The following is a 14,893-nucleotide window of genomic DNA, read 5'->3' on the forward strand; positions in this document are numbered from 1 at the left end:
ACCAGGGGCTACAGTTTAAGATTAAGGGGTAGGCCATTGAGAACTGAGATGAGGAAAAACTTTTTCACAGAGAGTTGTGAATTTGTGGAATTCTCTGCCTCAGAAGGCAGTGGAGGCCGGTTCACTGGATGCATTTAAAAAAAAAGGGTTAGATAGAGCTCTTAGGGCTAGCGGAATCAAGGGGTATGGGGAGAAGGCAGTGATGGGGTACTGATTGTGGATGATCAGCCATGATCACATTGAATGGCTTGAAGGGCCGAATGGCCTACTCCTTCACCTATTGTCTATATATCTGTCAAATTGTTTATGGAAATAACCAGGCATAACACTGAATTTGATCTTCTATTGCATTTAATTATCACAGGCACATTTTACAACACAGGGCTGCAACCTCATTTTTCATAAGTTATTCTAATGTTAATAATGTGTGAGGAACACCAGAAGTAAACAGACAATTTCTACTTAATACAGAATGAATCATCATTCGGATTGTTACGTTTGAATAGTTGGTGTCGGTTTTCTGCCGATTAATTTTGCACCACTCATGCACTTCTTCAATTAATTATTTCCTGAAAGAAAAAAGTTTATGCCTTCAACTTTAAAAAGGAAAATTATATCAAAGACCTGATATGACCATTTAGTGATCTATTACAGGTGGCCATGGCCCACATAACATTACTATTGTGTTTTTTTATTTAAATCTCCATTTCATTTCTCATTGTAAATCAAAGACATGAAAACCTTTCAGCATAGATGAATTATCAAACTAAAACAATGAGCAGTAATGTGAAGTTAGTAAATGTGAAACACACAAAGATAGGATTAGGTTAAATTCTTGTATGTCCAGTCAGTTGTCGTCCAGACTAAATCATGATCCCCTTCTCAAGGTGCTGAAGTCAAGGTACTAAACAACAAATCCAATGCGTTCAGGATTTAATAAGCTGCAATATTCAACAACAAAGGGTGAAAGGAGTTAAATCAGGCAAGAAAGAAAATCAAACAAAAAAGGTACAAGGAAGGAAAAATCCCAAATGCTATTTGGTCGATCTTAATTCAATAAAATAAATAAAGTGCTCATTTGGTAAGGCAGTATTTGGAGAGGACGTGGATAGGTGACGTTTTGGTTCGGGAGACTTCAATTTGAACATGAAATGTCACCAATCCATGTCTTCAACAGATGCTGCCTGATCCACTGAGGTAGTCCAGCACTTTTTTTTTGTAAACCACCATTTACAGTTCCCTGCATCTTAATTCAAACAAGAACTGACTGCATATTCATCGCAAGCACACGAACATTACATAGATCTCCCATTATTTAATTCAGTGGCAGAATGAGCACAAACACTGTATGGCCTCTTCTTGTCATACAATATGGGGATGAACATTTTAAGGAGGATTTTGAAACCCATGAGTCAATGTGGTTTATGGATAATGATGTGTGAACAGGACTTAAATGAGAGTTTATATCTTTCGATGAGTTCAAGTTTATAGTGAGCTAAATGATGGATGGTGCTCTCATCAGCAGATGGACTGAGACTGATAATGCAGAAGTACTTTTAGGCGATGTTGATACGTGATGATATCAGTTCAGATTCCCAGCTGAGTCAAATGGAACTAATCAGCAACAACGATGAGTCGGCCTATAGAGAGGAGGTCCAGCTCCTAGCAGCATGGTGCGCAGACAACAATCTGGCCCTTAACTCCAAGAAGACCAAGGAGCTCATTGTAGACTTCAGAAAGTCTAGAGGCGGCGCGCACACCCCCATCCACATTAACGGGACGGAGGTGGAACGTGTTTCCAGCTTCAGGTTCCTGGGGGTCAACATCTCCGGTGACCTCTCCTGGACCCACAATACCTCAACTCTGGTCAAGAAGGCTCACCAGCGTCTCTTATTCCTGAGGAGACTAAAGAAGGTCCATCTGTCTCCTCAGATTCGGGTGAACTTCTACCGCTGCACCATCGAGAGCATCCTTACCAACTATATCACAGTATGGTATGGCAACTGCTCTGTCTCCAACCGGAAAGCACTACAGAGGGTGGTGAAAATTGCCCAACGCATCACCGGTTCCTCACTCCATTTGGACATTGAGTCTGTCCAAAGCAAGCGTTGTCTGCGAAGGGTGCTCAGCATCGTCAAGGAGTGCTCTCACCCCAACCACAGACTATTTACCCTCCTACCATCCGAGAGGCGGTACAGGTCTCTCCGTTGCCGGACCAGCAGGTCCAGGAACAGCTTCTTCCCTGCGGCTGTTACATTACTCAACACTGTACCTCGGTGATTGACAATCACCCCACACTCCTTCCACCAGGAAAAAATAATTGCACTACTATGACTGTATGCATGTAAATATATTTATTTATTTATTGCTCATATTCTTTGTCGCTCTTCTAGGGAGATGCTAACTGCTTTTCGTTGTCTCTGTACTGTACACTGCACAATGACAATAAAGTTTGAATCTGAATGTAGAGACTATTGATCATGATTCAACTTAAGACACCAGCAGGAATAGGTCCCAAATCTTCAGTTAAACCTAACTATTTGTAATGCATTTATAACCATATAACCATATAACAATTACAGCACGGAAACAGGCCACCTCGGCCCTACAAGTCCGTGCCGAACAAATTTTTTTTCCCCTTAGTCCCATCTGCCTGCACTCATACCATAACCCTCCATTCCCTTCTCATCCATATGCCTATCCAATTTATTTTTAAATGATACCAATGAACCTGCCTACACCACTTCCACCGGGAGCTCATTCCACACTGCCACCACTCTCTGCGTAAAGAAGTGCCCCCTAATATTACCCCTAAACTTCTGTCCCTTAATTCTGAAATCATGTCCTCTTGTTTGAATCTTCCCTACTCTCAATGGGGAAAAGCTTATCCACATCAACTCTGTCTATCCCTCTCATAATTTTAAAGACCTCTATCAAGTCCCCCCTTAACCTTCTGCGCTCCAAAGAATAAAGACCTAACTTGCTCAACCTTTCTCTGTAACGTAGTTGCTGAAACCCAGGCAACATTCTAGTAAATCTCCTCTGTACTCTCTCTATTTTGTTGACAAGACGCAAAAACGCAGAGATATTTACATATTTCAGTACGGATTTTACGTGATTTCAGAAATCCATCTCTAGATTTGGCTCTCAATTTCCCCAGATTTTGAATAAAATTGTTCACAATACATCAAAAAAATTTAAAATCAAACTGCTGCATGAGCCAAAGTGCCACTTCAGAGGTCCAATCACAATGGATCTCATTTACATATATGACATCACAATGGGACAGGTGACGGAGATTGGAACCTTCACGTGTTTCAACTAAAATCAAACTTCTGCATGAGTCAAATTGGGACATGAGAGAACTCTCCCCCTCCCTCCCTTTCACAATGCCTTTGCACCTGGCCCAAAGGGGGTCGTTAGAGTGTGTGCAGGGGGGTAGTAAGTGTGTGTGACACCGCATGCCGCCCACCCCCTTCCCCCCTCCCCCGCAAACACACTTTGGGGGAACAGACCCAACGGGTCTGCACTTGGTCTAGTCTATCTATAGTGTGTGTGTGTGTGTGTGTGTGTGTGTGTGTGTGTGTGTGTGTGTGTGTGTGTGTGTGTGTGTGTGTGTGTGTGTGTGTGTGTGTGTGTGTGTGTGTGTGTGTGTGTGTGTGTGTGTCTCTGTCACGCTGGCGGAAGGCACAGATCGGCTGCTCCCCCGCTGCTATTTTCGCCGTCCTCACTGCCGGCCCGCAGGCTCACTCGGGATCACGCCCGCCCGCCCACTCTCTGTGTGCACCTCTCTGTATGCCTCTGTGCCCCTCTGTGTGCCTCGGTGTCCCCACGCCCGCCCGCTCCAAAACCTCCTCCCACCCCCGTTGTTCAAATTGCGCAGAAATAACTAAAAAAGATCCCATAGCGGTTAAGCGGCTATAGGATCTTTGGAAAGAACAAGCGTTCTGCAGATCCGGAGGTGACTGTTCATAGCCGCCGCACAATCGCAGATGCAAACCAGGCTCCTTTGAAAAGATCTGCCGAGCAGGCACGCGAGCTTTGAAATGGACCTTGTGACTCTCTCTCTCTCTAGCCCCCGTTCTGTCTCCCTCCCCTGCCTCCCTCGCCCCCCTCTAGCTCCCTCCCTCCCACCCCACTCTCCCCCTCTCTTCTCTCTTCCCCTCTCGTTCCCCTCCCTCTCTCCCCCCCTCCCCTCCCCTAAAACCCCCTCCCTTCCCCCACCTCTCCCCCTCTCTTCTCACCGCATCTCCCCCCTTCCCTTCCACCCCCTTGTTGTCCTCCCATCTCTCTCCCCTACCCTCCCCCACCCTCCCTCTTCACCCCTCCCCCTCTCCCTGTCTCTCCGTCTCCTGCCCTTCTGACTCTGCGTCTCTCGCTGTCTGCCTCCCCATTCTCTCTTGGCCCTCACTCTCTACCCCCCTCTGCCTCTCTAGACGCGACTGCGAGTTGGGGGCTATGCGTCAGTGGATAGGGCGATTATGGGGTAAAAGGATCTAATTAATAATATTAATATAATATCAAGGGGGTAGTTATTATGGGGGTGGTTAGTGTGTGAGATGCCGCATGCCGCCCCCGCAGCTTCCCCCCCTCCCCGCAAACATTTTTCTGTACACATTTTTAATAAAATCCTTCCCCCCACTCACTCATTTTTTCGCCTCCTGCTGGCCAGCCACCATAATGGCTGCTGCCGCCCGCCTCTTCTCCAAAAACGCCACCATTTTTCACATTTCACTAGCGATTTTCCCTGCTCTCCTCCATTCCCCCTCCCCCCCCGGCTCTGCCAGCGCATCATCGGCCTGTCGGCCTGCAAGCGCATTGAGGGTGTACACAGCATCTCGACAGCGTACGCAGCGTCTTGACGGCGTACGCCTGGCCTGCAAGCTCACTTAGCATCACGCCCGCCCACCTACTCCACCCTCTTTCCCCACCCCCTCCCCATATGCGGGGGCCGGAGTGAATTCGGGGGGAGGAGGGTGGGGGAGAGGAGGGGGGGTAAAGGAGGGGGGGGAGGAGGGGGGGAGAGGACGGGGGGAAGAGGAAGAGGGGGGGGAAGAGGACTTCCCGGGGGGGGGGAAGAGGACGGGGGGGGGTGGTTAGAGGGGGAGAGAGGAGAGGTGTGATTAGAGAGGGTGAGTGGGCGGGGGGTGGTTAGAGGGGGGGTGGTTAGAGGGGAAGTGAGAGGAGGAGGGTGGTTAGAGGGGAGAGGAGGGGGGTTGTTAGAGGGTGGGGGAAAGGAGGGGGGTGGTTAGAGGGTGGGGGGTGGGGAGGGGGGGTGGTTAGAGGGGGGGGGGAGATGGAGAGGGGGTGGTCAGAGGGGGGGGAGAGGGGGGTGGTCAGAGGGGGGGAGGAGGGAGAGGGGGGGGAGAGGGGGGGGAGCAGGGGGGGGAGGGTTTAGCTGGGGGGGGGGAGAGAGGAGGGGGGGTTAGAGGGGGGGGAGGAGAGGAGGGGGTGGTTTTAGGGGGGGGGGGGGGAGAGATGGGGGGTGGTTTAGTGTGTGTGTGACGCGGCAGGCTGCTCTCCTGAATTCCATGGAGCTGCCGACGGCTTTCGTGCATGGGACGCTCCTGCTTCATTTCCAGAACATTCAGAACGCGTGACGCAAGATTGCATTTCGCTCTTTCTCTCCGCCTATCTCTCTCTCCCCTCTCTCCTCTCTCCTCTCTCTCTCCCCCCCCTCCCCCCCCTTTCTCTCCCCCACCCCGCTGCCCTCCCCGCCCTCCTTCCCCTAGCCCTCCTTCCCCTAATCCTCCTTCCTCTATCCCCTTCCCTTGCGCCCACCCTCCCTTCCCCCCCACCTCTCTCCCTTCCTTACCCTCCCTCTCCCCCCTTCCCTCCCTCCCCCCTCTCAGCCCCTCTCTCTCTCTCTCTCTCTCTCTCTCCTCCCCTCTCTCTGTCCTCCCATCTCTCTCACCCCTTGATTCCCGTTCACCCAGTGCTGCATGTCAAATGCATTTGGATAATTTAGAGCTAGTGGAGGAGCGAGAAAAGTAATGTTGAGAGACAGATGGTAATTCCATGCTGTATGTCAGGCTACCTTTCAGGGTCCCTACCTGGTCGGAGAGGCGGCTTTTCTCCGGGTTGCAGCTTCGACTCATCCTCGCGGCCTACCAGCGGGCCTGGAGCGGCGTTTCCTGTCGGGGACCGCCCAGAACCTTGGCTTCGGCGGCGGCACAGCGCTGGAGCGCTATCGCGGAGCGGGGGGACAATGCCTTGCCTGGGTCGCCGCGCTGGAGCTGAGACCGCCGGGTAAAACATCGTGGAGCTGCATGACTGTGGAGCGACCAGCTGCGGGCGGCGGCGCTGAACTTAACATCGGGAGCCTGGGATCTCTAGATGAGATCGCCAGTTGTGGAGCTCCAACCGGCGCAGCCTTGTTGGCTTCGGAAGCCGCGGCCTCCAGTGCGGAAGCGGCCGTTCCAGGGTTCCCAGGTCTCCCGACATCACCCGGTGAGAACGGCCTGGAACATCGGGCCTCCGTAGAGGCAACTGTGGAGGCCTCAATGGGCCCGACTATGTGTGAACTGGGGTCGGGGACTGGACTTTGTGCCTTCCCTCATGGTGGGAGCCATTGTGGGGGGATGTTCTATGTGTTTTAGACCCTCATTGGTGTTATGTCTGTATTCTTTTTTTGTGTGCTGCAAAATGGCAAAAAGCATTTCACTTCACTACACCTGGGTGTATGTGAATGTGACTAATAAAATACCTTTGATACCTTTGATGTGGAGTATGACTGCACGAAGAACTGCAGATGCTGGAATCTTGAGCAAAACAAAAAGTGCTGCAGGAACTCAACAGGTCAGGCAGCGTGTACGGAGGGAATGGCGATGTTTCATGTCAGCACCCTTTTTCGGGTTAAGCAGACGGAAGGGTCCCGTCTCAAAACTTTTGTCTGTCCATTCCCCCTCTAGATGCTGCCTGACGTGCTGAGTACCTTCAACACTTTGCATTTTGACATGGACAATGACATTCTTTTCAGATAATGTCTGAGCAACCACTGAGCAAGATAGGTGAGGCAAAGGGAACATCCTTGGGAATATTAATGGAATAGATGCAGCAGCAAGAAGAATAGCTAATATCAGTTCAGTTAAGACACAAGGAATTACATATATGCAATTTCACCCAATGAGATAATGGCAAATCAATTAAATGACGGGAGGGATGAATGAGAAGGCCACCCACAAAGGATGCAGACTAGTTGAGAACATGGGAGAGATAGCTTGTAATATTGGCAGGGACAAAATCTGATCATGCAGATTTAATTATGGAGCTCTGGGAGAGATGAGCAAACTTTATTAACCAATAGCACATTCAAGGACTCTGGAGATGTAAAAGGTTGGAGAAGTAGTTCTGCTTTGCAAGGACAATGGGTTTGAAGGAGGTTTTATTCTATGGAGGAGAGTAATGATAACACGTCTAAAGAGGCAGAGCACCAAACAATAACAACTAATATCAGAGCCACAATGAAAGATGCAACATGGCGATTTGATCATGGTGTCCTTGGTACTAGATAGATCAAAGTAACTTCTTAAACAATAATGATATTTGTACATTGTTGATGTACTATTCTAATTATAAAATAACATTAAAATTATCCTTACTCATTGTACAATGGCAGACAGTTATTTGATGTCATGGTGTGTTTTGTATGCTTGAACATCCTGATCATGTTGCTTGAAGAGCTGAACATTTAACAGAATAAGTGCACAATAAATAGTACATCTGTGAGCATTTTATTATACCTGCAGTACACAGTTGATTTATTTGATCACCAATGAATAATTCAGCAGGGAGTGTCATAAATAACCTTTACTTCCTGGAGACATATAATGACACTTTCAACTGTTTGTTTGGTCACCTTCACAATTTATGATTGCAATGAATAACTACAACAAATTATGACAATGAAGCAGATAGAGAAGAAACCCAACGACAATCTCCGATCTCCATATTATTCAAATTCTGCTACAGAAATTTGCTTCAATGCTCAGGACTAAAGATGAAAAATAAAGCAAATCATCAAATCCAAGCAACATTCAGTGGTCTCTGCTGGACAATGTTACTAGATGTAGAACCATATTTAAACTTCAGCTTTAACCTTTAAATGTCCTCCATTTCTCTTCTACATCCTTCCCATAAAACAAAATGTCCCAATTCACTCCTTTTAAATCCTTTCGCACCTCCTCCAAGTTACCATTTCTCCAATCAAACATCTCAACTCTTGGTTCTATCCTGCCAAAGCACTGCTGTAACATCTTATTCAAGAAGGAACTGCAGATGCTGGAAAATCGAAGGTACACAAAAAAGCTGGAGAAACTCAGCGGGTGCAGCAGCTATTTTATCATTAAAATATTTATTATAAATAGGAGGTGCGAAAGGATTTTATTATTAAAAATAAATTGGATAGGTATATGGATGGGAAAGGAATGGAGGGTTATGGTATGAGTGGATGTAATGGGATGTAATATTAAAATTGTACAAGGCATTGGTGAGACCAAATCTGGAGTATGGTGTACAATTTTGGTCACCCAATTATAGGAAGGATGTCAACAAAATAGAGAGAGTACAGAGGAGATTTACTAGAATGTTGCCTGGGTTTCAACAACTAAGTTACAGAGAAAGGTTGAATAAGTTAGGTCTTTATTCGCTGGAGCGCAGAAGGTTAAGGGGGGACTTGATAGAGGTATTTAAAATGATGAGAGGGATAGACAGAGTTGATGTGGATCAGCTTTTCCCTTTGAGAATAGGGAAGATTCAAACAAGAGGACATGACTTCAGAATTAAGGGACAGAAGTTTAGAGGTAACATGAGGAGGAACTTCTTTACTCAGAGAGTGGTAGCGGTGTGGAATGAGCTTCCAGTGGAAGTGGTGGAGGCTGGTTCGTTGGTATCATTTAAAAATAAATTGGATAGGCATATGGATGAGAAGGGAATGGAGGGTTATGGTACGAGTGCAGGCAGGTGGGACTAAGGGGAAAAAGTTGTTCGGCACGGACTTGTAGGGCCGAGATGGCCTGTTTCCGTGGTGTAATTGTTATATGGTTATATGAGTGCAGGTAGATGGGACTAGGAAAAAATAAGTGTTCGGCAACGACTTGTAGGGCCGAGATGGCCTGTTTCCGTGCTGTAATTGTTATATGGTTATATTGGTCCCCCTCGGGTTCAAGTGCAACCCGTCCTTTTTGTACAGGTCACACCTTCCCCAAAAGAGGTCCCAATGATCCAGAAACTTGAATCCCTGCCCTCTGCACCAGTCTCTCAAAAACATGGGTCAATTATTTTTTTTAAACGAATCACTGGTTTCCACAATGTTCATGAATTCAAGGTCAGGTAAGACTATTTCAGATAAAATCTACCTGATATCCCCATTACTTCCCCATGCTTAGAACATTTAGAAAAAAATGATGCTTTTGGAAATCCATCCTATCAACTCATAGGGTTAGATTGGAAAGGGTTACTGGTGATAAACTACAGTTCAATTATAGTAATTGCAAGCATAGTGAAAGTTATACAGGGCATGCATTGGGATAGAAGTAAAAAGAGATTAAAAACAAGTAAAAAATGTAGGAGGACCATTCAAATTGATCGAGGCCAGAAAATTGACTTAATTGTTGAATGGTACAAGCTGTAGAGTCTTCATAATGTTCTGACATTTTTTTATTTAATTTAAAATATTAATAGCCTATTAATTTAAAAATCATATGGGCAGTGACCATGCAATATTATATTGATGAACATCATCATTGTCAAGCACACATGACCCAAACTAAGCTATCAGCTTTCTTCAACTTATTCACAGCAAGACCCCAATCTAAATGCACTTTTTAAATTTTACAATCATTTCCTATCCCTGACATGATTGAGAAAACTGCCCGTTATCTGTACCAGATCACATTTATGAATTCATCTCAGAAATTGTAATTTCCTCAATGAATATCAGTTTTGCCTGAAGGAAATGACCACTGTGGAGAATAGGCAGGATTTCCAGCACACTAATATATTGTTGATTATAACACCACCCTGCTTGGGGATATTGTACTAAAACAATCCAGGAAGATCTATTTAATAATCTCAAAACAACATACTGGCTTTCATGTCTCTACATAGAGAAATAGCAATGAAGTGCTCGGAGGATAATCTTACGCACTGACAGAAACAGATGTGCTTCATGTATTAAATTCAGGGGAACTTTAATTGTAGAAGGCTTCAAGATAGACTCTCCATGTGACTATTAGATTGGCCAGTAGTATACCAGAGGACAATACAAGCCTACACTCGCTCTTACTTCTAACATGCTGGTTATCTATTTAAACATTGTTTTCCAGGCAGCTCTAAACAAAATTACTTACTCGTTATGCAATTGCAAATATTTCAAGTATTATATAAAAAATAATTTTGAATGACAACAGATGTCAAAAAGTATGTCACACCACATTTTATTTATTAATTCACCAAATATGGCATAATTTATTGCCCATGTCTATGTGTCCTTAAAAATGAGTGCATTATCATAGAGGGTGGTAATGCTCAAAGCTCCTTCAGTTAAGTTTGTTTAATTGTCCATTGCCATTCATGCAAAGATGTAGTAGGACTGTGGAAGTTGAATGTAATGAGTTGGCGATTGGATTTCTTAGTTCTGCTGCAGATGGCTGCTTCTGGTGCTTTGCATGCTTTTATTTTATCACATGTGGTATCTGCCTATGGTTCTGCTGAAGACAGGTCAGCAAAATAGGGATGAGTCAGTAGGTATAAAGTGATTGTGTAGGAGAAGCTTTGATTTTCAAAATATTTAGTTAATGACAATTTTAGTTCATGCGTTGGGGGACCAGGCCTCCAGTGTAAAGTTACATTTTATATTTTACAAAAAGAGCTACTGATGCAACACAGTATTTTTCAAGTTAAAATCCTTTGTTGTAATGCTGCTGTAAAATATTATTCTATCTTTTCATCTTAACTCTTCACCTGGGCTATAATGTATGATACTGTATTTTTTAAATTATTTACTTCTACAGTATTGCTTACCAGAGTCCAGAGTGCTATTGTGCTTCCAAAGGCTAAGCCAACTCGTATCCAGTTTGGATTTGTGTAGTCAGGTTTCCTTGCAGTGAAAACAGATCGAGTCAGTACTGAAAATAAAAAGGGCATTTAATTGCTTTCTAGCATGAAATAACATCAATTTTACATTGTTACTATGAACCTCATACAACAAAATGCATCCATCAGAGTTCAGAAAAAATTAAGCTAGCCATTTTCCAACCTCAGCTTCTGTCCATTGATCTTATTGTGAAGAATGCACTTGAAGACATTAAGCCACAATCCCTTCAAGGTTGAATACATTCACAGCCGACTCATAAAAGTCAGATAACTTGGAAAAGGAATATGAATTCACAGCTCAACATGTGTTTCAATTTTCAAGAAAGAAAACATTTAAGTATAGAAGCTGGGATGTAATGTTAAAATTGTACAAGGCATTGGTGAGACCAAATCTGGAGTATGGTGTACAATTTTGGTCGCCCAATTATAGGAAGGATATCAACAAAAGAGAGAGAGTACAGAGGAGATTTACTAGAATGTTGCCTGGGTTTCAACAACTTAGTTACAGAGAAAGGTTGAATAAGTTAGGTCTTTATTCTCTGGAGAGCAGAAGGTTAAGGGGGGGACTTGATAGAGGTCTTTAAAATGATGAGAGGGATAGACAGAGTTGCTGTGGATCATCTTTTCCCTTTGAGAATAGGGAAGATTCAAACAAGAGGACATGACTTCAGAAAATAATTCACAGCTGGCCAACACATTGATTTATATTCCACAAGGGAAGATTCCACAAGGGAAGTAATGGAAAGGTTCAAGCAGAAATTGGCTACTATGAATTATTAAAAATTCCTTTATGCCCTACATTTCATTTGCAGATCTATTTGAATGGCCCTTAAATATGAAAACCAGGAACATACAAGACTTTTTTTTAAACTCTCTTGTATAATCTTTGTGAGGAAATGTCAAATAATTCAAACTTGTGTTTTCTTTTTAAAATACACATCCTTGTTCACCTTCAATCTCAATCCTTATTTCCAATGGCTTCAGACTCCATCAAATCTTTACCTTCTCTCACAAACATTAGGATTCCAGGTGTACCCACCCCATAATCTATCTCTTGGATTTGTCTCCTTTCACTGGTTTCCTTTAAAGCCTTGTGAAGCCAGCATTCCAATTGTCAATCCAGATATTACCAAAAAATTACATTATGCAGTATCTGTTTACAAACCTTAGAACTTGAACAGATTAAGTAGCAGGCCAGCAAGTGCAACAGAATTAAGTACTACAGAACAGGTAGAAAACATATTTGGATAGTTAACATATCATCTAAAGAAACAAAAGGCTTGCACGCAGTGGTGTGGAGAACTAGAATAAAGGCGGCCAAGATTGCAGAACAGGGCGAGAGTGTAAATGTCATTAGAGAATAAAAATTGAATTAATTCAGCAGCCTTAAGGATGCGCATTGATCAAATGCTGGACATCTTTCAACCTTGCATTGAAACCATTCATGCAACATCCACTGAGAATCTGTGTTAGTTGCAAATAAAGAGCCAGTGTTAGTAAATAAGCAATAAAGACAAGGAGAACTCTGTTAGAAAAAACATTGGTTAGTGCGCTCCTAAAGTAATCTGATCACATGGCTGTATTTCTACTCCTCTGATTACGAGCAGAAACTAAAGTGGGATGATCCGATGTAGAAAGTCATGCAGTGCTCGTCTGAGGAAACAGATGAAATCCTTCACAACTGCTTTGAGTCAGTGGACTAGTCTGTATTCAAGGAACCTGCAGCTAATCTAAATGAATTTTGTCACTATTGTTGCAAACTTCATGCGTGTCGAGGATGTGTACCAAAGGCGTTAATACCTGTATTCCCCGACAAGAAACTATGGATGACCCCCAAGCTCAACTCCCAGTTGGTTGACTCGTTAGATTCCTGTTTAATTGGCTGTAGCATCACCTTCAACACCACTGCAGCATTCAAGTCAAGTGATCCCTAGCGGCACAATAAATCTATCAACAGCCTTCGCAGAGCCATTAGGAATGCCAGGAGGGAATTCCAGACCGAGCTGAAGGCCCAAGACCATGACATGGATATCTGTAGATTGTGGCAAGGCATGCATGCTGTGACAGGCTACAAAGCAAAGACAGCAATATCGCCAGCAATAATGAGTCTCTCCCCAATTAACTCAATGTATTCTACAGCAAATTTGAACAGAAAGGTGGTTAAGAAATGTCACCCACCCTGCCAGTCTCACGTATGTTACTGTGGCAGATGAAACATCGGCCCTCCCGAGAATGAATCAACGGAAAGCAAGTGGTAGGGATGGAGTTTCTCGCCTCGTCCTTAGGACCTGTGCAGATCAGCTAGCAGAGGTATTCACAGATACCTTTAACCTCTCATTACACCGTTCTGAGGACCTCGCCTGCTTCAAGATGACCACTATCATCCAGGTGCTTCAAGATGACCACTATCATCCAGGTGCTTCAAGATGACCACTATCATCCAGGTGCCAAAGAAAAGCAAGGCCACGTGCGTTAATGTCTACTGTCCCGTTGCTCGACATCCACCATTATAAAATGATGCGAGTGACTGGTGATAGCTTACATTAACTCCAGCTTCCCAGCCAGCCTTGCTCCAATGCAGTTTGCTTACCATCCGTCGTACAGGTCCACTGCAGACACCATCTCCCAAGCCTTAAACTCATCTATGGAACACCTTAACAAGGACTCCTACGTTAGATTCCTGTTTAATTGACTGCAGCATCGCCTTCAACACCATAATCACATACAAACTCATCTCCTAACTCCTGGACCTAGGATTCAGCACTCACGTATGCGGACTGACTATGAGGACTGAGCCCATTGAGGAGATTCTTAATCATGCCTCTGATACAATAAGCGAAAGCTTATATAGAAGGACTCAGCTGTGGCTCTAATGTTTTTTAAGTTTTTGCGATGGGGACATTGTCACTGAGCTCTGATATATGAGAAAGGCATGCATCGCTCCTTGAGAGGCTTTTTGGGAACCTAGCTGAACAGCTTAGAAGCGCAATTCGCAGAGTGCGATGCTAGCTCTGGAGAGGGGGGGCTAACAATTTAGGTTAGGTTTTCCTACTGGAAATCTTTTTCTGGGTGGTGGTGTGTTCAGTGCGCAATTCAGAATGATATGTAGATACGCTCTCTTTTTTTTTTTATGGAGGCTTCGTATGCCGAGCCTTCGCTAATGCTTCGCTAGATCTCTCCTAGGGTTCTTATCACATGACCTAGATATACTTAGTGTCCTAATAGCTCTCATATCTCCCTTGCATGGTGAATCTGCGGGACATATCTTTCTAATGCTCCCTCTAAGTCTCTGCTCTCTCTATTCTGCTAAATCACATCCTCCCATCTCATCCCCCTATGACATCTCTGACATCTATGAGATGCTTCCGCATTCTCTCTTGTGAGCCGAGATATCGCTCTCTGAGCCTATGCTCTCATCCCCTACTAATTCTGTTCGACCTGGCCTCCTAGCCCCTGATCCTCTTGATGCCTTTTTCTATTCTCCTTAGCTTCGGCCCTGTCTTCTACATCTGTCACCCTCTCGGCTATCGACTCTTCCTCTTCATCCTCCTCTCCTGACCTATCGATTTCTTACTATCTTTCCTGCCTGCTCTGCTGAGAACTCTCACCCTCCTAGACCTGATTCTCATTGTGCTCTAGTCTTCTTCTACAATTCTGTCTCTACCGCGCTCTCTTGAGCTCCTGCTCTTCCTCTCTTCTTATTAAGTCTGGAGATCCATTCCTCTCTCACTACTGTTTACTGCATGCACTCTCTTCCGTCTTTTTTTTTCTCGCATCGGTTCTTCACTCCTACTCCTTG

General features: G+C 44.7%; 1 protein-coding gene across 2 annotated transcripts in view; it reads right to left on the bottom strand.

Annotated features, from left to right (window-relative positions):
- Positions 1-333: 333 nt before the first annotated feature.
- The window catches only part of ndufc1 (NADH:ubiquinone oxidoreductase subunit C1), a 19,037-nt gene continuing 4,477 nt past the window's right edge, over positions 334-14,893 (bottom strand). Inside the window, exons 2-4 of one of the 2 annotated variants that reach the window (XM_055643498.1) lie at positions 11,023-11,126; positions 7,602-7,682; positions 334-569 (exon numbers count right to left, since the gene is read on the bottom strand). In XM_055643498.1, coding sequence (XP_055499473.1) covers positions 7,623-7,682; positions 11,023-11,126 — 164 coding nt within the window. In that variant the 3' untranslated portion in view covers positions 334-569; positions 7,602-7,622. Of the gene's footprint in view, positions 942-7,601; positions 7,683-11,022; positions 11,127-14,893 lie in introns of both variants that reach the window. The other variant, XM_055643491.1, reaches the window with a different exon arrangement.

Source organism: Leucoraja erinacea, chromosome 1 (genome assembly GCF_028641065.1).
Source record: "Leucoraja erinacea ecotype New England chromosome 1, Leri_hhj_1, whole genome shotgun sequence".
Lineage (NCBI taxonomy): Eukaryota > Metazoa > Chordata > Chondrichthyes > Rajiformes > Rajidae > Leucoraja > Leucoraja erinaceus.